Source organism: Brachyistius frenatus, unplaced genomic scaffold (assembly GCF_029030835.1).
Source record: "Brachyistius frenatus isolate BFR_SWC_R1_liver_20210118 unplaced genomic scaffold, ASM2903083v1 Contig_139, whole genome shotgun sequence".
Taxonomy (NCBI): domain Eukaryota; kingdom Metazoa; phylum Chordata; class Actinopteri; family Embiotocidae; genus Brachyistius; species Brachyistius frenatus.
Genome location: NW_027210738.1, coordinates 367,492 through 393,030, shown reverse-complemented (window position 1 = coordinate 393,030; position 25,539 = coordinate 367,492). Strand labels below are relative to the sequence as shown.

The window sequence follows — 25,539 nt, the reverse complement described above, 5'->3', positions numbered from 1 at the left end:
TTTTTTTTTTTTTTTTTTTTTTTTAATCCGATAAGCCCCGTCAGAGTGTGAAAGGTTTAAGTCCTTTTATTGTAAAAAAAAATTACAATCTGTTTGCTCCTGAAGTGACGTGAGAGTTTTTAAGGCACTGAGGAGTCGGCGAAGCCCCGAAACTAAAATACTAAATCTGAAAACAACGGAAAAAGACGGTTTGGGATTCCTCGTGAATAATACGGGTTTGGAGGAGGAGGGGGCGTGGCTTCACGGATACATCCAGAGAGAGAGAAAAAAAAAAACGGCTTGCTGCTACAAGGCAACGAAAACAAACTAAAGGTAACCACGAACTTTTCTCGATCTCCTCGTAACTTCGCTGGCGTCGACTCGACGGTCCCTCGAAGCGTCTCCTCCGACGTTATCTCGCTGGGAAAGTCCTTCGGAGACGGAGACGTCCCCCTCCCCCCCCTCCTCCACCCACGTTACTGCTTTGTCCTCAGAAAACAACCAGAAAACGGCATCTTCAGTTACTTTTTTCATCTCTCCGTCCGCTGCGATACGTCGCCGTGCATCTTCGTTTCCTCTTCCACTTCATCATCATCATCATCATCATCATCATCGTCGTCATCATCATCACAAGTGTCCGTTTCGCGCTCGGCCGCTCGCCCTCCCCGCCCAGGTGGCGGCCCCGGTCCACTTCCCGTCGCGCCTCCTCAGCAGGAGGAGGTGCTGCGGCGGCCCCGTGCGGCTCCTCAGATATACGAGAACTGGGGGTGGTGGCTGAGCTTGGTGGGGCTCAGCGGGAAGCCGGTGTACGCCGCCGAGGAGGCCATGTACGGGTGAGGGGGAGGCGGGGGCGGCGGCGGGAAGGGCGGCTTGAACTGGTGCGGGTGGTGGGCGTAGCCAGGCTGGTGGTGCGGGTGGATGGTGGGCGAGGGGAGGAGCCGGTGCGGGTGGTGGTGGTGGTGCGGGTGGGGGTGGGGGTGGTGGGGGCCGCCGAGGCCCAGGGTCACCTGGTGAACTATGGCGCCGCCTTGCGGGTGGGAGAGCCCGTAGCCGTGCTGGAGGAGCGGGGGAGGCGGCGGGCGGGAGGGCAGCATGGGGTGGGGGTGGTGGGCGGCGGCGAGCGGCCCGCCGGAGGGGTACGGCAGCAGGGTGTGCGTGTGCGGCGCGGCCGAGGTGTGGGTGGGGCTGCCGTGGGGCAGGTGCGTGAAGGTGTGCGTGTGCACCGTCGGCGGGATGAAGGCGTGCGGACGCAGCGGGCCAAAGTTGCCGTTCCACTCTCTGCTGTTGGAAACGTACGGCTGCACCTAAAGGGGGGTTAGGGTGGAGGGGGTGGGGAGGGGGATACAAAATATTTTATAATTTTGTAATTAAAAAAATAATAAAAAAACTACTTCCAGTGGAATAATTCAGGTAATTTCACTTTGGCTAAAAAAAAAAAAAAATAAATAAATAAAAAAAAAAAATCCTAAAATCTGCTGCAAAAGTATGAGTGGTCCCGTAAATAAATATTTATATAAAACTAGATTACAAAAGTAAAAAGGAGAAGAACTGACCTGCCCAAAGCCCAGAGGGTGGTGCTGCTGCTGCTGCCCCGTCACCTTCTGCTGCCTGGTGAAGAGGGGGGCGGATGGGAGGAGGGGGACGGAGGAGGGGGTGCTCTGTTGTCCTATGAGACTGCAGCGGCCTTTGGACCGGGACCAGGACTCGGAGACTGGGAGACAGAAGTTATCGTGAGGCCGGGTTGTATATAAATATATATAAATATATATAGAAGGGTAAAAAAACAAAAAAATCGTCCGCATTGACCTGCAAGACGGAAGGCAGGGAAGCAGAGGAACAAAGGCCGGTGCTGTGTTACAAATGACTTCCTGTCGCACACAAACAACAACAACAAAAAAGTGCTCTCCCATGTTAGTATGATCTTTTTTTTTGGTCCTCAATAATAAAACACGCCGATTCTTCTCTCCAGCAAGCAGTTAAGTGTAAAAAAAAAACACTTTCAGGCGGCTTCGCTAGAGACACTTATTTTGAAAATTATTTAGGCCCCGCCCCCCCTTTTCCTCTCCAAAGCCGAGTACGACATCGGCAACACGGCACAAGACTTCAAACAAGAGGACACGCCAGAGAGGGGAAAAAACAGCGATGTGAAAGTAGACGATAAAAGAAAACGTAAAAAAAAAAGAAAAGAAGAGAGATCGTTGGCACACAGGAAAAATCCATCTGAAAGAGCAAAAAGTTGATCCTCGGACTCTGATCTGGATCAGTAGTAGTTTTAAATTTTAAAGTAAAACAGAAAGGTCAAACTGATCTCACATCAGCGCCTTCGGTGGCAACTTTTGCTGCATGACAAGAACCAGCAGAGAAGAATTAATAATAATAATAATAATAATAATAATAATAATAATAAAAAAACAAGCCCAAATTAAATGCATCCGTCTTTCCAAAACCTCCAAACTCTTTAGGTCTTTTATTGTGGAATCATTGATGACTTGTCAAAATAAAAGAGAACTGTTGGGAGATGTAAGCAGCAGTTCAGACTTTCAGAGAATTATTTTTGGAAAACAAAAACAACAAAAAGCTACTTAAATGGAGGGGGGGGACGGGGAGGGGGGGAAGCCATAAAGTATTATTTATATATTTTATATTTTAAGCATTGCCTACAGTGGATGCATCGTTTGAGGTATTAAAGACGACAGCGTGGGCAAAAAGGTTTCTCTGCTGGTGTCTCTTGATCACCTGTTAAAGCCGCTATGACCCACTAGGGGGCGGTAAACGCCTACTGCTTCCACATGACCTGCGCGCACGCACGCACGCACGCACACACACACACACACACACACACACACACCGCCCCAAAGCACAGGTGACACGACCGCATGACATATGCAAAAATAAAAAAAAGAGCTAAACACAATGAATATTTCTTTCAAAATGAAACAGCAACAGAGACGTGTTGGACTGACCCATTCTCTGGACGCGCTCCTCGAACCCCTGAGTGTTGCTGTTCTGCACCCTCATCGGCGGCACCACCATCGTCCGGATGCCTCGGGGGCTCCTGCCCTGCACGGCGGGGCAAGGCAGCAGCGGCGCCACCACGGCGGCCAGAGGCGGGCGGTTGTTGCGGTTGCCGTTGTCGAGGTAACGGTAGGAGGCGGAGCCGGAGCGCGGGGAAGTCGAGGTGTCGGAGGCGGGGGAGCCCTCCACCGTGTCGCAACCGCTCTCGTGGCCGTCGTCCTCGGACATGCTGAGGTTTCAAATTTGAAAAATTTAGATGTAAATTTAATAATCAACTTTCTGTTCTAGTTTAATTTCCCACTTCTACCTCAGAGCAAGATAATCGATTGTTTAAAGCTGCTAAGAAAGAGACGAATGTAGAAGGTGTTTCTCCACATTTAGTTGAGTTGACTACTGTATTTACATTTTTTATATATCTTTTTTTTTTTTTTTAAATGTACGAGATAACAAAATAAAAAATAAAAGGTCCGTTTGCTCGGTTGTTCGGGACCCCGGCCCGCTACCTGTTGGGTCTCTTGCAGGGCGACACCGACGGGCTGGACTGCAGAGAGTTGGAGGCGAAGGAGCTGGTGCTGAGGCTGCTGTCGGGGCTGCTGAGGGAACAAACTCTCTCCATGGACACGCTGGTGTTTCTGCAGGCTTCGCACGCACACTCGTCTTTACACCTGCGGAGGAAACGTGACAGTTTTTCTGGAGGCTCAAAAGGCCTTAAAGCTGCAGTACCGCCGAGGGGCCACTAGAGGTCGTCTTCAAAAAGCCTCCATCGACTCCCGTTCAACTTTTCTCATGGAATTCGAAGTCAATACATTTTCTCCATCAGTTATCTCGGTGTTGTTAGCTAAAGTCGCTCCTTCTTATTAGTTTCCTGGAGGTTCATCTGAAAATAATCCCTCATTCATGAGAAAATGAACTTCAAAAAGTTGTGTTTTTGATTGACAGGCCTGTGGTGCAGTCAGGTTACAGCTATCGGTGGGCGGGACGTAGTATCGTCATGGTTTCCAATCAGATCCATAGTTTAATTTCCTGGATCATACTCACTCATTCAGACGGCACCTCTGCGGGTCGTCCTCGTCGTCGCCCCCCTCGTCCTCCGTCAGGTCGCTGCGGATGCTGATCACGCTGGGGGCGGGGCTCGGCGTGTCGCCCATCAGGACCGCCACGTCTCGCTGGGGTTGCCTGGGCAACAGCAGCCGTCTCTCGCCGCTCGGCTCCGCCTCTTTGAAGCAGCTCACTTCCTCCTCCTCCTCCTCGGCGTCGGCCTCCTCCTCCTCGTCCGTGTTGTGACCTCGCGGTTGCCGGGTTTCCACCGGAGGCTCCTCCCTCCGCGGCTGCTCCCTCAGCGCGACCGCCTGTCCGACGACATTGGCCACTTTGGGGCAGGCTGATATGTGGACGTTGCCGAGGTGGGACTGGTTCCTTTAAAACGGGACGATTCGTATGTTAAGACGTGAATGAAACGTCGGCGCGGTTTTAGAGATCAACAGATGTGACCGAGGAGCAGAATCTCACCTGTTGTGCCCGTGTCGGTTCCTCTTATTGGCCGGCTGGGGCCACACGACGTGCGCTATGCCGATGTTGATTGGCTGATGGGCAGAGAGGGCTGTCATCTGATTGGTCAGGAGAGGCTGCTGCATCATGGCGCTGTAGTGGCTGCTGTGCGGACGCACTTTCCTATGAAAAGAAGGTTAAAAAAAAAAAGAGAAACATTAAAATGTGGCAGGAATAAAATCACACTATAGTTTGATTGTTCGTCAAGAAACTGTAAAATTGCAAGAAATAAAAATGTTTTTTGGTTGTTTTTTTTTAAGCACTACCTGATAAACGAATCTTTAGATGCTGTTGATGTTACTTCGACTAACAGGCCTACGAAGTGCAGTCTCACAAATTTAACATACAGAAATACGTAATCACTTCTATCGATAATAATAGATTCAAAACTTTTATTTTGAAGGCCACATTTCCCACATATTTGTTTGCTTTGTGGAGGAGAAAACGGGAGCAGAGTCTTTCGGATTGAATGAGGAGTTATTTTGGTTTACAAAGAGAGTTTTGTTTGAAAAAGACTTTAACTTTATGCCGTGAATACTTTCAGCACAGCTTCTGCTGGTAATTTTGCGAGCTCAAGTTTGCTTAAATTTTGTGTTGATCGCAAGATGGTGATTTCCTGAAGGGACTTGTACAATTCCTGAGAAGAACAATACTTAAAAAACACTTTATATGTGATTCTTATTCCATCCAAAACTGAATGCGCCAAAAAAAATAAAAAAAATAATAATAATTTCCCTGTGTCTCGTAAACGGGGGATTTTTCCCAGTTTGGGTGAGTCAGAGTTGGATGACTCACCCCCAGTCGCTGATCCTCTGCGGGCCGGCCGTGGTGTCGTTGGTGAGGGAGGACGGGGGTGGTGGTGGTGGGTGAGAGGGCGGAGGACCCACGGGAGTCATCTGCTGCCAGGCTGCCGGGACGAGGAGCTGCTGGCCCCGGCCGGACCAGGCCTGCTGCAGGGACACAAAGGGGGGACATCGGGGGAGGGGGAGGGGGTTGTTGTTGTTGTTTTACATTTGGATTCTTGTTTGTAATCTTTCTCTCAGTTGTGTCTTTAAATATATCCCAAGTACCAATATTCAAGCTGGCGAGAGATTTGTTTTTGTTTTCTTTCATTTTATTTTGTTGAATTGTCGATAAAAAAAATAATTTAAAAAAAGATTATATATATATATATATATATATATATATATAGCTGTAAAAACATGGTGGACAAAAAAAGAAAAACAGTTGGAAAAATTTACATTTGTGAAAAAACAAATGTTGTTTTAGGGATTTAAAAGTCAGGGGCCAACGAGAGGAACTGCGGATCCAAATGTAGTTTTTAAATATTGAACTGCTTCTTCAAACATTTCCACTTCCTGTCAAACCCTGTTAGAAAGAAGGTTTTACACGTATTGTTGCACCTGTCCCGAAGTTTTAAATCTGCATCTTACCTGAGCTATTACGCCGGGCCTCACTGGTAGGGGTTGTATGGGAGGGGCCTGAGTTACCATGGGGACAGAATACCCAGCTGGTTGATTAAGGTTACCTGTAAATAAAAAGACAAATGGTTATTTCTGAAAAAGTCAAACTTTAACAGCATCTCTGTGAAGAATTGAAACCAAAACTGGAAAACATTTTAAATGCAATCAGATTAATGAAATTAAGTCATAAAGAAAATGTTGCGTAATCACTGGAAGAAACGGCATAGAGTCGACGTACCTTGCATGGGCGGGGGACAAAGAAGAAGGGCGGGTGGGAACGAGTCGCTGCACCCGAACTGGCCGCTCGCCGTCGTTAGCGCTATCCCAGGATGCAACACTGACGGAGCCTGCGTTAGAGGGAAGGGGGCGAGTTGAGAGGATGGATATGGAAGAAAATGAAATGAATGATTTCACAGCGACCGACTGGTGCGACAGAAATAAGAAGACCGATAGTCTTTAGTTAAAAAAAATCTATAGCGCCTTCTCTCCTGCAGAGGGCGACGTTGGGTCAAAAGTACAGTGCGAGGACATGTCCAAACAGATTCATTTAAGGCATTTGAGACGACGTGACAAGTCTTCTGCTGTGGCAGAGACAACAGCCATCTCACCTGAGTGTGCACCGGTATGTTGCTGTAGCCCAGCGGGAGGCCGGAGGAGGCGGCGGGGGGGACGAGGGGAGGTCTGGAGAAGTGAATGGTGTTCTGGTTGAGGGCGTCGAAGATGGCGTTGCTGGGACGACCGTGACACATGTCCATGATGCGGAAAGACGACTGCACGCTGAGGAGAAAAAAAAAAAAAATTAAAAATCAAGAGGAAAAGTTGAAGCTCAACAAGTGCATGGTGTATTTTATGCCACATCGGCAACAGTTCGGAGAGGCGGGTCTCACTGGTTGCTGTGGGGGAAGTCCAGCAGGTGAGTCATGGTGAGGAAGGGGTGGGCGAGGACGCTGGCGGGGACGGTCCGGTCCTCGGCGTCGATCAGCAGCATGCTCTTCAGCAGGGACACGAACTCCAGTCTGTCGGCCTTCTCCGCCTGCATGTCGCTGGTGTCGGGACACAGCACCAAGTTCACCTGAGATGCAGAGAAAGAGGCGAGGGGAAACTGTTACCATGACGATGAGAGAGCTCGAAACCGATCCATCCAAAGTGTTGGTTTTTTTTACGGTCGTGTTGCTTTGTTTCAAATAAAGACATTCTTTTTTTTAGAAGGATATACAGAAGTTTAAAAAATAAAAAATAAAAAGGTATTACGAGGTGTTTTTTTTTTTTCTTTGACTCACGTGCGCGACGTCGTCCAGACAGCTGAAGATGTACTTCCTGGCCTCTTTGGATTTCAGTCCCGTCTCTTTCTCGTGCTCTTCTGTCGTCTTGGGAGAAAACAACAGAAATGGTCAGGAATCACAGAGGAGGGGTGTTTTTGTACTTTTTTTTTTTATTATTATTTGCATCTCCACGCATGTTTAAAAAGTTCACCGCTGGATTTGTTTTCAGTGATAAAAAAATGAAAAAAACGGGTTTTCTGCCAGCAGAGATAAAATAGCAGCTTACATTCATCTAAACTTTTATGTACAGAGCGCTTTGCAGGTAGTCTAAACACCAGTTTTGTGTTTCCTTGAGCTTTCCTTGAGGGGAGAGAGGGAGGGAGGGGCGAGGGGGGGTTGCTGGCTTTGTCCTGTTTTTGAAAAGCTCTCCTGCAGCTGTTTCCTTTCGGTTAACGCGCTGCCACTTCATCGGTTTTTTTCCCCCCCCTCCATGCTACAAGGACGTGCACTTTAATTTCTAATAAACGTCTCCTGCTTTCTTTCTTTTTTTATTTATTCTCACAGCAAGTAAATCAGGAGCTGTTATTTCCGCAATATTACGATTATAACAAGTTATCGACTAAATAAAATACGCAATCGAAGTGTATTTCATATTGTGCTTTAAAAAAAAAAAAAAATACAACATCTTGATGGTGTGATCTCCGTTTCCGAGGCAACACATGGGGGTAAGACTAAGAACTAGAAAACAATCAAGTCGCGTCGGTAGACTCTTTTGCGTAACGTACGCGACGATTAAGACTCCAGGAAGTAGGGCCGACCATTAGCAACGACCCTAGCAACAGACACAAGACCTAGTCCGTTTTATTGCTTTTTCTAGAGATGGTTTCTCAAACTAAATAAATACAGCAGATAGAAACGCTAAACTACTCAGCTAGCGCTGTCTGGTTGTAAGTAAGATATCGATGGAGTCGTGTATTTTTAACATTTAAAACCAAATCGGTCACGCTCGCCGAGAAAAAAAAAAAAAAAAAAGGACCAAACGAGACCCAATTTCACCAAATGGGTCACAATTAACAGACCTAGAACACGTAAAAACATTATATTAGATATTATATGAAAATCTATTCTAATTACATATTCCCATTGAGAAGGCGGCGTGACATTTCTAGTGATGAGCAGGGTGTGTTGTCACGGTGATCCAAATCAAAAGTTGACCAATCAGATGTCTCAGTCGGACGACGGTAACAGATCTATATCATGCATGTTGTCTGTCTCTGTGTGTGTGTGTGTGTGTGTGTGTGTGTGTGTGTGTGTGTGTGTGTGTGTGTGTGTGTGTGTGTGTGTGTGTGTGTGTGTGTGTGATGTACTTTTAGTCTCCAGGAGGCGTAGGGCGAGTTGGATTCTTTGGAGAAGAAACGAGAGGTCTTGGTCCCCTTGTTGAGCAGCTGCTCGGCGGGCCGGCCTTGAGTCTGAGAGATGTACCGGATCTGAGGGGAGGGTGGTGGTGGTGTGGGGGGGGGGGGGGACACGGGGAGGAAGAGGAGGAGGGAGGAAGAAAAACAAAACAGGAAGAGTTGCTTCAGATTTTGTCATGTAAGCATTGACACAACTGGGACACACAACTACTACATTGTAAAAACGCTTCCTTTTAACGCGTCTTCTCCTCCCTCTACCTTTTTGTGGGCGGAGCATCAGCGCCACCAACGCATCTTGCGCAAAAGGAAGTGCAAGCGTGCCGTTGTTGACAAGCATGTTGTCCGTACGACATGTAATCTTACATTAAAACTCCGCTTGCCGTAGTTTGAGCGATTCTCTCATGCACACGCACACACACACACACACACGTTAAAAAAAATTTTAAAAAAACATCCCCACTTTTCACAAACGAGAGACTTTTGCCGTTACAAAACGATGATGCGGCAGAATGTCAAATTCACGACGTGCTGTCAACCCTCAACTTCCTAAAACAATTTAGGAAGTCCGTGACAAAAGTTAAGATGTAAAAAACTCAATTGTTTGGCCTTGTTTTTCGGAATCAAGGAACATTTAACAACCTCGGTTATAAAACGTATCCGGATACGAGTCTTTGTGAGGCTGAACCACCGGTTAACTTTCCAAAGATGTGGTTCAACTTTTCCCCGAAATCAATCGGACTCTTTTGGCCGGTCGCGTCTTGATCGGTCCTCTCAAAATACCACGATACTCCAGAAATTCCATGACGAATGGAAATCAGACAGTGATAGGTTTTTACAGCATGTGTGTGTGTGTGTGTGTGTGTGTGTGTGTGTGTGTGTGTGTGTGTGTGTGTGTGTGTGTGTGTGTGTATAAGCGCACGTGCACGTGTCAGCGGCCTAGAACAAACACACCGACTGGCCAGAGGGCACTGGACTGAGAACCTGCTGATGGTGCACTGAACGCTAACCGAACTCTCTCTCTCTCTGTGTGTGTGTGTGTGTGTGTGTGTGTGTGTGTGTGTGTGTGTGTGTGTGTGTGTGTGCGCGCGTGTACATGTCTACCATCAGGCTTACGTTTATAAATACATTTTGCTGTGTAGAGTGGAACCGCAGTGAGCCTTGGCATAGGACTGCATGCTTTCGGGGGCTCGATGTGCACCGGTGTGTGTGTGTGTGTGTGTGTGTGTGTGTGTGTGTGTGTGTGTGTGTGTGTGTGTGTGTGTGTGTGTGTGTGTGTGTGTGTGTGTGTGTGTGTGTGTGTGTGTGTGTGTGTGTGTGTGTGTGTGTGTCGCTGTGCCAGTGGTTGATGCCTAGCGGCCGGCAGATTCTATCTCCGACTGACGAGAGTTCGCCGACTCCAAGTCAAATGTCAAGTTCCCTGACTTTCACCGGCTCGATAAGCTGAAACTCAGCGACCTGTGATGAACAAAAACAACAAGCTGAGCAGGCAAGAATCCGTCGGTGCAAAAACGCTTCACCGCTTGAATCACAATTATGATCACTAGGTTTGTGCACACGTTTTACAAACACACCGACTCCCTGCTCCAAAGGACTTGTGCAAGTTGTTTCCAAATGGGAGCGGTAAGAAAAGAAGCACGCTGGCTTCTTCTCCCATATCTGACGGCTCTACAGTTGTTTTTGCAAACTTAACATTTAGCTTTTTTAGTTTTATTTTTAAATCACCTAGACTTTGAATTCATCATTTTGTAAGCCAAAGATTTTGAAATGTATACTTTCCTAAGCAGCTACAGGAAAAGGAATCTCTTTACTGAAGCGTTCGCTGCTCGTTGATGAACAGAAAGGGAGATAAAACCAATCACGAAATGACTGATAAGATCCCGATTTCCTCTGATATTCCTTGATATCCCTGATTGTGCGCGCACACACACACACAACAAATTCTTCTTCCTTTTTTTTTTTTTTTTTTTTTAAATGCTTATAAACAAGAATGTCTGGTGCCGTTGTGAACTATGGAAGTGCAGCCAATTTCCAACATTTGGTTTGTCGAAAGAAAGCCAAGAGCTTTTGAAAATATGACCATAAATGGTCATGTCAATTTTTTTTTCTTCTCCCAACACATTTAAATTGACAAGACGTGACAACACATCAGGGTGTGTGTGTGTGTGGGGGGGGGGGGGGAGGGGGAGGCGCATCGTGGGGTTAAACGCAGGATAATCCCGCGCCGGTCTGTGAATGCGGCACGGGCCGTTTCCCATGCTCCCGTCTCCGTTTAAAGAGTCCCCAGTCGTTGCAGTTTTGAGACCACACAACCCCCCCATGAGGGAAGATAATCACACGTTGCCAAGAACAATTTCCTGATTCGCTCGGCCCCCAGATTAGTATTAGGTGGATTTTATGCAGGATTTTGTTGGACCTCAGTCGTACAGAAGGAGGTGCGAGAAGGAGAGAGCGAGAGAGAGATCAGGGAGCGACAACAAATAAAGGTTTAAGCTGCATAATGAAGGTGCTGTTGAGGTTTGGCTGTTGGGAAAACAGAGACGGAAGAATTATGAGCATTAAGACGTGTATCCTGCAAGAATGTGATTTATTTTTTGTTTATTGGGTCGTCTTTACTGCTTAGGGGGGTGCCTCCCTCTGTGTGTGTGTGTGTGTGTGTGTGTGTGTGTGTGTGTGTGTGTGTGTGTGTGTGTGTGTGTGTGTGTGTGTGTGTGTGCGTGTGCGTGAGGAATGTTACCTGGTCGTACTCCAGCGCTCCGGGGTAAAGGGGCCAGCCCAAGAAGAGCTCGGCTATCACACAGCCCAGCGACCACATGTCGATGGCCTCGCAAAATGGCAGGCCCAAAATAATCTCCGGAGCCCTGCGCAGAGAGAGAGAGAGAGGGAGGGAGAGAGAGAGAGAGAGAGAGTAAAAAAAAAAAAAAAAAAAAGACGTGTCAGGACAAGGTTACGAACCGGGGGTACGATAGAAAATAAAACATTTCTTTTCGTTTCTTTTCGTACAAAAAGAAAACATCTTAGCAGATAGCGGCCCGATGACGTTTGAGTTTCAACCCAGAGGAAGAGGGGAGGGAGGGGGGCTACAGACGTCAAGAGTTTTTGAATGAAAGTGTCCCTGAACGCCACACACACAACAAAAAAAGTTGTTTCTTTTTACACTGCTGGACAGACGAATCAGTGTGTTTATTGAAGCGTGTTGAAAAAAAACACGTTGATTTCTGGGTAAAAAAAAAAAAAAAAATTAAAGCTGCACAAATGACCGTCTTTACATGGACAAGCCTTTGATAGAGGCCGAGGAGGCAGACGTGCCTTCTTGCATTTACTCAGAAACTGACTTTTGAACAAAATTGTAAAAACTAAATTAAATCCAAGTGACCACTTCCACTCGTCTCATTACCCTGGTGTAAAAACATTCATATCTTCTATGACAAGAATCCACTCGGGGAAAGTGATAAGAACAGCACACTGCGTGGTGCAATAACCCTCGAGACCATGTTGATGGTCCTGTGACTAAATCCTGCGTTGCCGCAACAAAGAACGAAATCTCCTCCACAACCGATTGGACTTTGCCACTTTTGCGCAATTCAAAAAGCAGGAGGGGAGGAGGGGGGGGGAGGGAGGGAGTAAGGGGGGGGGGAGTGGCGGTGGTGATCTGGCAGCGGTAGCGTGAGGATGTATGCCGATGTATGAAAACCATCATGAGCTACGAGGCCTCCCCTTTCCCCCTTCCCCCGACGCAGGAGGGCTGCAAATAGCAACCGCTGCTGTGACGACCACAGGGGTGGTGGTGGTGTGGGGGTGGGGGATGATGACTGTTGCCGAGCAACCGCTGGACGCCAGACCATAATGTAACAGTACTGCAGGTGATAAATGTGTGTGTGTGTGTGTGTGTGCTTTGACACAGCCCAGGCTTTCTGCCCCGATTTGGCCTGAAGGAAATGACACTTTGCTGTTTCCTATTGCCCTTAAAAAGGAAGAAGTTCAGTTACGCAACACCAAAAAAAAAAAAAAAAAAACCCTTGGGTGGGGTGGGGGGGAGGGATGGGGCATCAGATATCTGCAGAATAATCCTGCAAGGCCGGCACTAAAAGACATTGATTGTTGTTTTCCTAGTTTTAAGTGGTGGATTGGCCCGCAGACGAAAACAAACAAAAAAAACAAGAATAAAAAGGCAAATTCAAATGTATTGAAAGACTTTAACCGAAGGGAAAATCACACAAATAATAATACACACAAGTCAGCTCAGGACAAAGTAGACAATTGACAAAAAAAAAAAAAAAAAAAACCATAACCTAAAACTGATGTAATATGCTGATTTGAAAAGAGGAAACGCAGCAGCTCTGCTTTTAACTTGATCACATCCGAGGCCTCGGCTGTTGCGCAACACGTGCGGTAAAAGATGAGAACAAAAGACATGAGCATAAAGTGTTGCAGTGAAATCTAACCTGGTTTTACTTTAGTGCAAAAAAGATGGAAGATGCAATTTGCATTTTTGTTGTCATCATAAGGTCGAAAGAAAAACATATTTCGCAGCGCTAATTAAAAGTTCTGACTTCATACTGATTTTATTATCGTCAGCTGCAGGTGGGGAAAAAAATAATAATATTCTCAACAGGAGGTCGAGGCGGAGATGTGCGTTACGGCACTAAAAAGGTAAATAATTAACAAAACATGCGCAAACACGTGGATCACACACACACACACACACACACACACACACACACACACACACACACACACACACACAAGAACCTAAAGAGGAGTGTGTGTGTTGTTTGCTCCCCGACTACACTGCCAGAGTTATAAAAGCTGCTGCAATGACCCCCCAGCTGGAACACAACTACACACACACACACACACACACACACACACACACACACACACACACACACACACACACACACACACACACACACACACACACACACACACACACACACACACACACACACACACACACACAGGTGTTTGGCAGGCAGACCAGGTTTCCAGAACTAACTAGTCCGACTAGAGAGCAGCAGCTACGACAGGAACAAACACGGCAGAAATAACACGCCGATACGCGAGTATTGCATCATCACGTGTTTACGTAAAATCTGTACGTGACGGGACTCGGCACCGTCTCCGGTGCGATTATTTTTGCCCTCGAACGCACTTCCTGAAAAACAGATCAATTATGACAATTTACAATAAATCTTCACTTCACCTCGAACTGAGTAAGTAAAGTGTATTTGAAAAGCAACTTCAACATTAAAATCACAAAAGTGCTTTGTAGAAAAGAAAAAGTAAAAGATCAAAACAAACCTCAATAATGTATATATATTTAAAAAAACAACTAAATAACAAAAGCATTTATTTACAAAATCTGTTTTTTGTGTGCACACAAAAGAAGAGGCAAACACACACACAACGGTTTAAAAAAAAAAAAAAAAAACGATCAATGCATATGTATGAATTATTAAAGACTAACAACGGAAAAAATAAATAAAAAAGGAGCCACAGTAATAAACATGCAAACACAAATCCTCTGCTTACTACGAGCGCTCATGTATTATTCATAAAGTACAATATGCGCCGTCACTTCGTTTCCCTGCCGACCGTCAGAATAAATTAGGGAACACGAATCGACAACTTAACTGCTACATATTAATAAATAATAAATAAAAGAAAGGAAAAAAGAAAAAAACCTCTTCTTCTTCTTCTGGCCCTATTTGTTTGAAAACTCCAGGGCGGTCAGCAAATTCAACTGGGATGCTTTTTTTTTTTTTTTGTATAGAAAAACAATAAAATAAAAGAGCCTCTTTGTAATATTCAGGATGCTTTCAAATGGAGATCAGACGCGCACCGGATGACGGAGAAGAAAAACAACGTGCGCTAACGCAACGTGACCGGGGTAAGACGACACCCCCGGTGACGAAGAAATCACACCTGGACGGAGGAACGCTCAACGCGACCTGGCCCCCAAAGAAAAAAAAAAAAATCTGTAAGCGCGCTAAAGACGATCGCCGTCTTTCCCTCCAACCCGATCCCGCTCAGCTGAATTATTCACATAGCCCGGTGCTCCATTTTCATTACGGGGAGGTGGTTTTTTTTCCTTCAACGCCTCGGCCCCCGCAGGACGGAGCAGCCACCTCAACCAGCCTGCTGCTGCTGCTGCGTCATGCTGCCATGGCAACACAACACATTAAAAACGCACGACAAAAGCGTTAGAAAAGGCTCCCGGCACGGCCTTCTACCGACAACGCCGGCGCTCGCAGAATCAACAGAGTTCAAAGCTCTCGTTATCACCTCGTGGTGTTTTTCAATCGTACTCACGGAGGGTTTTTTTTTTTTTACCGGTAACGCGACTCCACAAGTGTGTGGATGTGAATTTATATTAAGATTGACACGAGCACGATGGAAGAAAGAAAATGCAGTTTCTTTGCAACTATTTTATTCATAGAAATCTATAAAAGAATATAATTTAGGGAAATATAATCCCTTTCGGGGCTGTTATGATCATGAAATTTTGAATCGACGATTCATTGTCGTCTAAATAATTCCAATTAATGTATTTGTCCTTTTGTTTTATGCCCCTGTTATGGTATAAGTCAAATTATAGCTGTGTGAAGAGCCCCAATTTTAGCACTAAACATTAGGGTATTTAATTAAAAAAAAAAAAAAAAAAAATCTCCACTTGCCATTCGGGTTTTTGTAAAACAAAAATTGCACAGGGCGAGTATGACATAATAAATAACAATATACAAAAGTCTAACTGAAATATACGAGGAAATTACCGACAATGACAGGCAGGTGTGAATCTAAACAACCCACAGAAGAGGGTGCAAACCTCAACCGGAGATGCACGCATGACATTTCTGCGTTTCGTCCGGCTTGACTAATGGAAATGATTCCAACCATTATGCAAAATAATTTGCCATCACGCAGATTATGTAATAACTGTGGCGGGGGCCTGCTCCCTTTCTCAAACGCACCCACATGCAAACAAAGGAGGATGCGGAGATAAAAAAAAAAAAAAAAACAACCTGCAATTACTGGAGGAGCTCCCACCTGAGCTGCACATTAACCTGGTGAGTCAGACGTTTGGTGACATAAGTACTCAACCACAAATTACAAAACTCAATATATTGGGAGCTACTCAGACATTTCAGTGACTGACTGCCAAATCGGTGTGTTGTATAAATCCTGCATCTTGTCAGTAACAGCTGACAATGTGAAAAGTGTTCGTAGCTTCCGAGTCTGAAAACTGAGGCAGAAAGCTGCAATACCACCGAGTGCCACTAAGAGGCTCCGTTGGACTCCCATTCAACTTCTCTCATCAAATTGTCAGTCGATAAAATGTCTCCAGCAGTTATCTCGGTGTTGTTAGTTAAAGTCGCTCCATCTGAAAATAATCCGTTACTTATTAGAAAATAAGCTTCAAATGAGGTCTGTTTGATTGACAGGTCTGTGGCGCAGTCGGGTTTCCGCTGTCGGTGGGCGGGGACGTAGTATCATCGGGTTCCCAATCAGATTCACCGCTAGATTCCTCTCCGCCCTTCTTTTTTTTTTGTGTGTGTGTGTCGCTCCGAGCACCCGTACCGAAACACTACAGATAGTCGCACACTTTAAATCCTAGCGGCAGCTAGCTTGACCGGATACGTTTAACGTAAAATCTTAAAAATACACGAGTCCATCGATATCTTTTTTCAGCGGATATCTTACTTACAACCAGACTGAGCTAGCTGAGCAGTTTAGTGTGTCTATCTGCTGCATTTATTCAGTTTGAGAAACAATCCTTAGAAAAAGCAATAAAAAAAAAAAAAAAAAAACAGACCAGATCTCGTCTCTGTTGCTAGGGGTCGTCGCTAAGGGCCGGGCCTACTTCCCGGAGTGGTAAACATTGCGTACGTTACATTCACTTCTACCGAGGTGACGTGATTTTTTTTTTTTTTTCCTTCCAGTTGTTAGTCACACTCCCCCCCCCCTCCACCTTCCCCCCGTGTGTTGCCATGGAAACGGAGCTCCCGCTAAACAAAAAAAGTTGTATATTTTGAGAGCGAACGGCCCCCGCGATAATGAAACACATTTTAGATTACGTATTTCATTCAGATGACAGCTTGTTGTATAATCGCAGCGTTACAGTCGAGGGTGACGCTTTAAACGTGATCATCGGTGCGACGGCGATGCGGCCGTTTGCGTCGCTTAATTTACACATCTCAGTTTGGGCCTTTTAATGAGCGTCTTAAAAAAAAAAAAAAACACCCACTTTTACTGCCTTTTTTTGTGTGTGTGTGTGTGTGTGTGTGTGTGTGTCTTTTACACAAAAAAAACTGACTGCTGATGCTGGTGTTGCCATTACCCACGGTTCTGGAAAATCCAGGGAAAACCCCAGAGTTGTTAAAAAAAAAAAAGAAAAGAAAAACCTCCTCCACTGTGGCGAGGACTTCGTTTCTTAGGCCGCTTCGCTATGGTAACAATAAAGTACAGCCATTACGCAATACGAGCGCTGGAGACGAGGGGACACTACATCCTCGCAAACCAGTCTCCTGACAGGCTGATGTACAAACAAACTGACGCACGGCTCCGTGACTCAAAATTATATAACATGTATAGTTTAGGTGGGAGGGTGGGGGGGGGGGAGGTGAAGGGGAGAATAAATAGGACGTTGTTGTGACATCTCAATTTGAGTATTTATCGAAGCCTCCGACGCACACGAGCTAAAACCACTAAATGCCTGGGCACTACCGGCTATCTGTCACACAAACCCACAGTGGAAAGGAGGTAGGATCTGCAAGATACTTTAACCCCCCCCCCCCCCCTCCACTCCCCTCCCCTCCCTTCCCCTCCCCTCCCAAAAAACTAAAAGAATACTCCGTCTGTGCAGATGCTACTTTCAGAGATTTCAGGTGATTGCAGGCTTTGTGAGCTCGGTTGAGTTATTGCGAAGCGCGTTAAGGTTTATGGTACATTGTGTAACTTTGACATATTCAGCCCTTGGCAGCTGTTGCATGGACATGGACACACACACACACACACACACACACACACACACACACACACACACACACACACACACACACACACACACACACACACACACACAGGAATGTCTGAATGTTTTTTCCTGGATCTAAATGCGAGTTTTCGCATACCACATTCTTCCCTGGCCTTCTTCTGTCCTGAATGACCCCCATCCTCCTCCTCCCCCCCCACCCTCTCCAAAAAAATAAAAAATATCAGTGCCAGCGCTGCAGACGCCGCCCGAAGACAGAAGACCACACACACACACACACACACACACACACACACACACACACACACACACACACACACACGCTTGATAAAGAGTTAACCAGGTAAACTGCGGGAGCAGATCCTTTGTTATGTAACAGCTCGGCACTCAAAGTGTGTGTGTGTGTGTGTGTGTGTGTGTGTGTGTGTGTGTGTGTGTGTGTGTGTGTGTGTGTGTGTGTGTGTGTGTGTGTGTGTGTGTTTTTGGCGTCTCGATTTGTTCAACCACGAGCAGAAATTAGTTGAAGTAGCCGAGAAGAGCGCAGGGCAATAAAAAAATTTAAAAAAAATCTAATAAAAGAGCCCTCGCAGAGTCGGAGTGGTGAGGGTGTGTGTGTGTGTGTGTGTGTGTGTGTGTGTGTGTGTGTGTGTGTGTGTGCGTGCGTGCGTGCGTGCGTGTGTGTGCAAGCGGTGCATTTAAAGCTGCAGACAAACCCAGAATCCCAATGCCGTTTATCACCGTATTGCACAATGTTTGGAAGAGTTGGTAATAGTTCGCCCGACCCGATCGACGTGCGGAAACTTGCTGCCGAGAGAGATGAATGATGAAAGTTTCCCGCCCTGCGTTGGATTAAAGAAAAAAAAAAAAAAAAAAAAAAGAAAGAAGGGAAATAGCTTCGCCTTTGAAGACGAACTCGGACGTCATTAAAGTCGCGTCATCCGCGGCCGACTTCCACGTTGCCCAAAAAAAAAGTCACAAACAATTCGTAGCATATTTGAAAAAAATAAAACAAGAGGACGGCTTTTTTTTTTTTTTTTTTTATGTCCAGTATATGTTTTTCATTTTGTACAAATTGCGATGTTGTCGATTGCGTGTCATAATGTGAGTTTATGAGCTTACGGCTTAATTACTTAATTTTTTGCACAACAAAGCGTCTTGAAGTTCCCGAAAGCTGCGTTTTATAAGTCCCTCTTTCTGTCTTTCTCTTCTTTCTCTCTTGTGTCCCGAGAGACAGGACAAATATTTCGTGACGCCGTTCCTTGTATAAACATCTCGGTTCCTCATTATGCAAGAGCAGCGAGAGTTTAAGGGTGTGACGAGCCCCGGGCGTACGTACGTGCAGGCGTCGGTCTTCCAAAAAACAAATGCATACGTGCAGAAAAAAAAAAAAAAAGAGAAGACGAAGAGGGAAAGACGTGAACTTCCAATGCAGGTTAATACAGAACACGTCCTGATACCAAAGAACAGAGGACGGACGAAGACAGAAAAACAGCTGAGGACAAGAGTGTTGCTGAAGCCCTGTGGGAAACTCTCAGAGACACACACACACACACACACACACACACACACACACACATATATATATATATATATATATATATACACACACATTCACACACACACCCAAATTCACACCCATTCACACACACACACAAACTACACACACACACACAAACTACACACATTCACATACAAACTACACACATTCACATACAAACTACACATACACACAAACACGTACAAACTACACCCACATTCACTCATTCACATACAAACTACACATACATACAAACAAACTACACACACACACACACACACATACAAGCCCCCCCCCCCACACACACACACACCTCCCTACCCCTCACACACACACACACACACACACACACACACGGGACTATCTCAGACGGCCGTATCGTCGTATCGTCGTGACATTTCACTTCGTAACACATCTCGTAGCACTTAAAAAATAAAATATTCGCCGTGTTTCTGAACACTTTGTACCGTGTGAATCCACCGGAGGCGTGCGACTCCCTTCTTTCCACATTTCTACGGTTTTCTCTCGTGACTCGTTTCACTTCCACCCCGAGGGGGTCGTCTTCTCGTCTGCCAGCAGCCGCACGCGTCGTCACTTACGGCTTCATCATAAATGTCTTAAAAATACCCAGCAAATCATCCGCAGGCTGTCAGCGTGACGCTAATTCACCATCTGTCCTCCACGCCGGAGCTACAAACTTTAGCACGAGAGCTAAAGATAGCCGTTGTTACGGTCAAGACTGATACTGGATTCTGAGCAGGGTGTTTTAAAAAAAAAAAAAAAAAAAAAAAATCAACGCCCGCACTTCTCCCCGGAGACCAGAATAAATAACTCAACTATGCAAATCCTCGATAGAAAGACGCAAAGTCTCGGTCGTAGTTCCGGAGCGATGAGGCCTAAATCTGTCTTCGGTTTCCGCGCCGACAAAAGCAGTTGAGACTAAATTCTCCTCGCGGCCACGTTTGTTAATTTCTTTTTTTTTTTTTTTTTTCTTAAATGCAGCTTTGATGAGAAAAAAAAAAAGCCCGAAACGCGACGAGTGTTTGAGGAAGTATGAAAGAGGAAAATGTCAGTTAACTCGTATAGGTGAAGCCCCTCCCCCCTCCTTCTCCTTCTCCTCCTCCTCCCCCGCTCACCTGTAGTATCTGGACTGCAGGTAAGTGGAGCAGACGGCCTTGGAGACGTGGCTGGCCGAGCCGAAGTCGATGACCTTGACCCGGTACGGCTGCCTGGAAGGGTCCACCAGCATGATGTTCTCCGGCTTCAGGTCGGCGTGAATCAAACCCAGAGACTTCAGCTTCTTCAGGGCCGTCGCCACCTGCGAAGGGGTTTCACGTCAAAACGACTACTTTCTGGGTTTTTTTCTTCTTTTCTTCTTCTGCGTGTTCTTTACCTGCTGCAGAACGGGCCGGATGATTTTCAGCGGCAGCGGGCTGAACTTGTTCTGCTTCAGGAAGTCGTAGAGGTTCTGCTCCAGCATCTCGAACACCAGGCAGGTGTGGCTGCGGTGCTGAAAGCACTCCAGAGCGCGCACCACGTTGTGCTCCTCCGCGTTCTCGCTGCTCAGCCGGGCCAAGATCTCCACCTACAAATTAAAAGGTGACACAATAAGAGTCACTTGTTTGAGCAGTTATTTTACTAATATCTGCACAAACATGTAAATGTGTGTGTGTGTGTGTGTGTGTGTGTGTGTGTGTGTGTGTGTGTGTGTGTGTGTGTGTGTGTGTGTGTGTGTGTGTGTGTGTGTGTGTGTGTGTGTGTGTGAGTGTGTGTGTGTGTGTAAAATGGTTCTTGGGAATATATTTGTTCAGAAAAAACAAAATGAATTAAAGAAAACAAATCTCCTCACCTCGATCTGTCCCTGACGTGCATAGGATGGGTGGTTCTTCAGAATCTTGACCGCCACCACTTCGCTGGTTCCCCTCTTCCAGCACTTCACCACCTGGCCGAAGGTTCCCCGACCCAGAAACTCCAGGACCTCGTAGCTGTTCTTCAGGGAGCACAGAACCTCGTGCTGCACTAACTGGTAGTCGCCGTCGACCGATCCGGTTCTGGTCGCCCCCGGCGCCGCAGCCAGCGCCGTCCCGGCCGCCTCGGCGCTGCCCTTGGGCCCGCTTTCGGCCCCGTCCGCGGCCCTCGCCGCGGGCTGCGCCCCCCCGCCCCCGACTCTGACAGTGTCCGTGTTGCTCCCGGTGTTGGTTTGCGCCATGGCCGCGGGGGGAGGAAGCGCAGGTAGAGCGGACACCTCCTCCACTATCTGCATGGTTCTGTTGTTGTTCTCCCGCGCTCGTTCTCCGCCTTCACATCTCTGAGCTCCGCCCGCGTCCAGAAGGCTGTATCCTCCTCTCGCTTGTACTCTCCTGTCCTCCTCCTCCGCTCCTATACGGGCCCTCCTCAACAGCCCGCCGTCCAAGCCGCCTCCTCCTCCTGACAGACTTCCGCCGGCGCCCCCACGAAGCCTCGCTTCCCGCGGGCTGCGGAGAGGCTGCTGGTCCCGGCTCCCGGCCGGACCGTCTCCTCCTAGGCTCTCCTCTCTCTGTCCCCCGTGCGGTTTTCCCGAGTCGGCGCCGGTGGAGGACGGGGCGACGTTGTTGGGATAGGCGATGCCGTAGTTGACTCCGATCACATAGGTCTTGGGCGGCGGTCGGTGCTGAAAGGCTCTGCTGGTGGTGTTGTCGCTGCGGTGGGCTTCACCCGTGTGTCTGCTGGTACCGCTGCTGCTGGCTCCTAAGGCACTTGTCTGAGCTGAGTGCAGGTGTGATGGGTAGACCAAGACTTGTGAGGCCATACCTGAAAGAAAAGAGACAGAAATAAAACACGAGTGAAGCCCATCGGGTTTAGATTTTGTCTAAAGTATCACCTACTAAACTGAAAATGCAAAAGTGTAATGTAATAACTTCCCCTTTTACAATTCACCCGAGCAAGACCAAAAAAAAAAAACCCAACAACAAAGAAGTCATTAAAGCTGCTAATGCAAGTCTGAGGCCATCGTGTCACCATTACTGGAAAAGGGGAACTGTGCCTCCTGTAATGGGAGCTGGGGGGTGGGGGAGGGAGAAAAGAGAGGGGGGGGGGTCCCTGCACACTTACACCGGACGGGTGGGTCGCACACAAATGGGAGAAGCAACAGACAGTAGGTCATCATACCAAACACGTACATCACGAATAATCTTTCAACTCTACACACACAGCTAAAAAAAAAAAAAAAAAAAACACCAACATATTTCCAGGAGCATTCCTCTCGCCGCAGCGAGTCGTGATAACAGGCGGTTACTTCCTGAATGTTTTTCTGAACAGAGACGTGGATTGTGCGCTCGCTCAGGCTTCAACTCAGGTGATTCCAGTTTTTAAAAACGCTCGATCACAAGTTACAACGAACACTCGTGAGGCTGGTCGTCTTCAAAGACAGGACAAATAAAAAAATAAATAAAAATTAGTTGGACTAGGAAGTCTCGCTGAGGACAAAAAAAAAAAAAAAAAAGTGCACAGACACACACACAGGGAGACAGACAGACAGACAGGTTCAGACAGGCCGGAGGGGTGTGTCTCTCAAAGTCACCAATATCACAATAAAACACTTCCAATGACTAGTCGGGCCGGGCTGAGTTTAACCGGACCGATTAGTCACCGAAAAGTAAACAACCTAACACCACAACATCAATTCAACTCTTAATTTAGAAACGTGCAAAAATACAATAAAAGGTCAGCTGTCACAACTTTCCAAATAACCAAACTGGGGACCGTAATTAAAAATTTTTTTAAAACAGATCTGGAAACAGATTTTTTTTTTTTTTCTTCTTCTTCCCACCAGTGTGAGTAAAGAGATCAAGTTAATGCGTCTCCAGCCGACTCACCGCCCGCTGATGCAAGTCTGGCAAATATTGATAATAACTCAAATGATGCAACTGACCGAACACTTTTTTCTTCTTCTTACTGGCGACTTTGCCGCCGTACGGCTGCTGGCGGCGGTGAAACTATTTCACCCTTTTCAGCGCTCGCCAGGGTGTCGTATCGGCCTTTTGAGGGACAACTGTGCTCAGTCACAGCTGCCGTATACCTCCCCTGCTCCGTCCTCTCACTAGGTAGTCCGATACCACCACCACCACCACCACCACCCTCCCCTCCGCAGGATGACTGCATCCTGAAATGGGATATCCACGACACAAGAGAGAGGCGTTTTGTGTGTTTTGCGTGTTCAGCTGGCGTCCTTTTACAACTAGGAAGATACTTCATTAATCCCACGAGGGGACATGTTTCTGCAGCAGGTAAAGCAATACAAAAATAATATAATATTAAACGTGAAAATGCACAACATAATAGAAGAATGTTAAATTAAACGAACTAAACAATCGTGCAAGGATTTAAGCGAGTACACAAACAACCAACGGTGTTATTGTCGGGTGATGGATTTGACCGGGTGGTGAGTTATTGTGACATGAACTATTAAACAACCCTGTTGCTGATCAACCTAGGAGACAGTGAACATATGGGAGAGGGGGTGGTGGTGGTGGTGGTGTACGTGTGTGTTGGGGGAGGGGGGGGGATGGGCAACACCTGACACCTGTTGAAACTTATGTTGGGAGTGACAGGCAGCTGAGTAACGGCTGTGTGTGTGTGTGTGTGGGGGGGATAAAATTAGTTTAAATGACCGAACTGGCTGCATTTAAACACACTGTTTTGGAAACTATTACTAGTCTGTGTTTATATATACACGTGTATGTATATATATATATAAACATATATATATATTTTTTTTTAAAGTAGTGTTAAATGTCTCGCCCAAAAAAATAAGTTTCTCCCCAAAAGCACAGAAGAAGCGAGAATAACTACTTTTTGTCTTTTACGCGAACTAATTCGCTTTTTATTTATTTTTATTTTTATATTTTTGTTGTCAACCGAACCGAGCTTAACAGTTAGCAAACAAGCTAAGCTGTTAGCGAAGTCTTGTCTCGCGACGACCAAAAAAAAAAACTGTCAAACGGCCGCGCGCGCAGCTCCCCGAAAAAAAAAAAAAAAAAAAGTGTATTTCGGCAGGATTAAACAAAATAAATAAATAAATAAAAAGGTACATACCTTCAGTAAGACCAGTAAATCGTATCATCCGTATCGTCAGAGAACAGGCTGGCGACGAAGACCCGCATCACGGTCGAATCCTGCGACGGTGCCGCCGCTCCTGCCGCTCCTGCTGCCGCTCCTGCCGCCGCTACCGCCGCCGCTGCTGCCATCTTGTTCGACGACGAGGACACAACCGAGCGACTTTTTCGCACATTTGAAAGCGGCTGCCTCCCCCCCCCACCCTTACACCTCCCTTCCTCCTCCTCCTTCCTCCTTCCTCCCGCCCCGAGCTTTAAATCAACGCTGTTCCGAAAGCCAGCCGTGCGCCCATGGTTTCGACAGCCGCCCCTTAACGCCGCTCTCGCGTCCTGCTCAGCGCGAGGAATCCGTGTTTTCTAAACTTTTTTTGCATGTTATAATAACGCCTTCCGTTTCTTTCCCGTTTCGTTCCCGTTTCTTTCCCGTTTCTTTCCCCCCTCCAGCACCGACCGAGAGGCTTCGCTTTGCTTCGCTTCGCTGGCGGCGGCGGCGGCTGGGCTTGTTGCTTCTCTGGTTCCGGTAGCTTGTTGCTTCTCCGCATGTGCGGAATGTGAGAGGGGGAGGGGCTAGAGGGGGGGGGGGAGAGGGGGAAGGGGAGGGAGGGGTGAAATAGCAACAGAGCTGTCTCTATATTTGTCACACTGACAACCGAGTAAAAACATCTGACTTCAGTGACATTTTAAGCCATTAGATAAATTTAGATACGTTATAATTAAAACTATTTCTTATGACGTGTTAAAGCTTTTCTTTTTTTTTTTAAAAGATGTGTATTAATAGATACGCACAAGAGCTATATACTAGATTTTTTTCTTCTTAACTTCATTGTAGTGTTAAAGTAATACTTTTTAAACATGCAAATGCAAATATAATACAAATAGAATTTTTTTTTAAATTTTAAATGTAAAACAAAACATTGAAAAAACTTTTTAAACATGCAAATATAATTTATTTTTTTTTAAATGTAAAAAAAGACCAACTCTATTAACATATACACACAGGAGAAAGTATATGAGTATATAGCTCATATACTTGGTTTTCTCACTTTTCCTGCCACAATCATTAAGGAAACCAAAGCCGGAGCTCAGCGACTAAAAACCTACTTGTGTTTTATAATGTGGGATAAAAACGTAATTAAATCAAACATATACTTAAGGAAACAAGTCGGGACAGGACAACGCGTCAGGATTACAACACACCAAACTCGGGTGATCTTTAGTAAAAAAAAAAAAAAAAA

The 25,539-nt window shown here is 46.3% G+C and overlaps 1 protein-coding gene across 2 annotated transcripts; it reads right to left on the bottom strand.

Annotated features, from left to right (window-relative positions):
* Window positions 1–442: 442 nt before the first annotated feature.
* Window positions 443–24,829, bottom strand: LOC138630692 (homeodomain-interacting protein kinase 3-like). 2 transcript variants are annotated; one of them, XM_069715182.1, is made up of 19 exons: window positions 24,285–24,829; window positions 23,122–23,352; window positions 21,061–22,001; window positions 20,605–20,796; window positions 20,348–20,529; window positions 11,417–11,540; window positions 8,635–8,754; window positions 7,286–7,372; window positions 6,893–7,077; window positions 6,614–6,782; window positions 6,244–6,352; window positions 5,976–6,070; window positions 5,338–5,492; window positions 4,504–4,665; window positions 4,033–4,410; window positions 3,498–3,659; window positions 2,943–3,223; window positions 1,533–1,690; window positions 443–1,283 (listed from the first exon to the last, which is right to left on the bottom strand). In XM_069715182.1, exons 3-19 carry the CDS (start codon window positions 21,997–21,999, stop codon window positions 726–728), a joined length of 4,056 nt encoding a protein of 1,351 aa, XP_069571283.1. In that variant the 5' UTR covers window positions 22,000–22,001; window positions 23,122–23,352; window positions 24,285–24,829; the 3' UTR covers window positions 443–725. The 2 variants fall into 2 exon arrangements, with proteins under 2 accessions (XP_069571283.1, XP_069571282.1); XM_069715181.1 differs by lacking the exon at window positions 23,122–23,352.
* Window positions 24,830–25,539: the final 710 nt, after the last annotated feature.

Bases quoted from the DNA above. Each gene is read 5' to 3' on its own strand.
- LOC138630692 (XM_069715181.1), bottom strand. From the start codon at position 24,312: ATGATACGATTTACTGGTCTTACTGAAG. The intron at 6,783-6,892 runs GTGAGACCCGCC...TTTTCTCCTCAG, and splicing joins GACTTCCCCCACAGCAACCA to CGTGCAGTCGTCTTTCCGCA. The intron at 6,353-6,613 runs GTGAGATGGCTG...CCTCTAACGCAG, and splicing joins ACATACCGGTGCACACTCAG to GCTCCGTCAGTGTTGCATCC.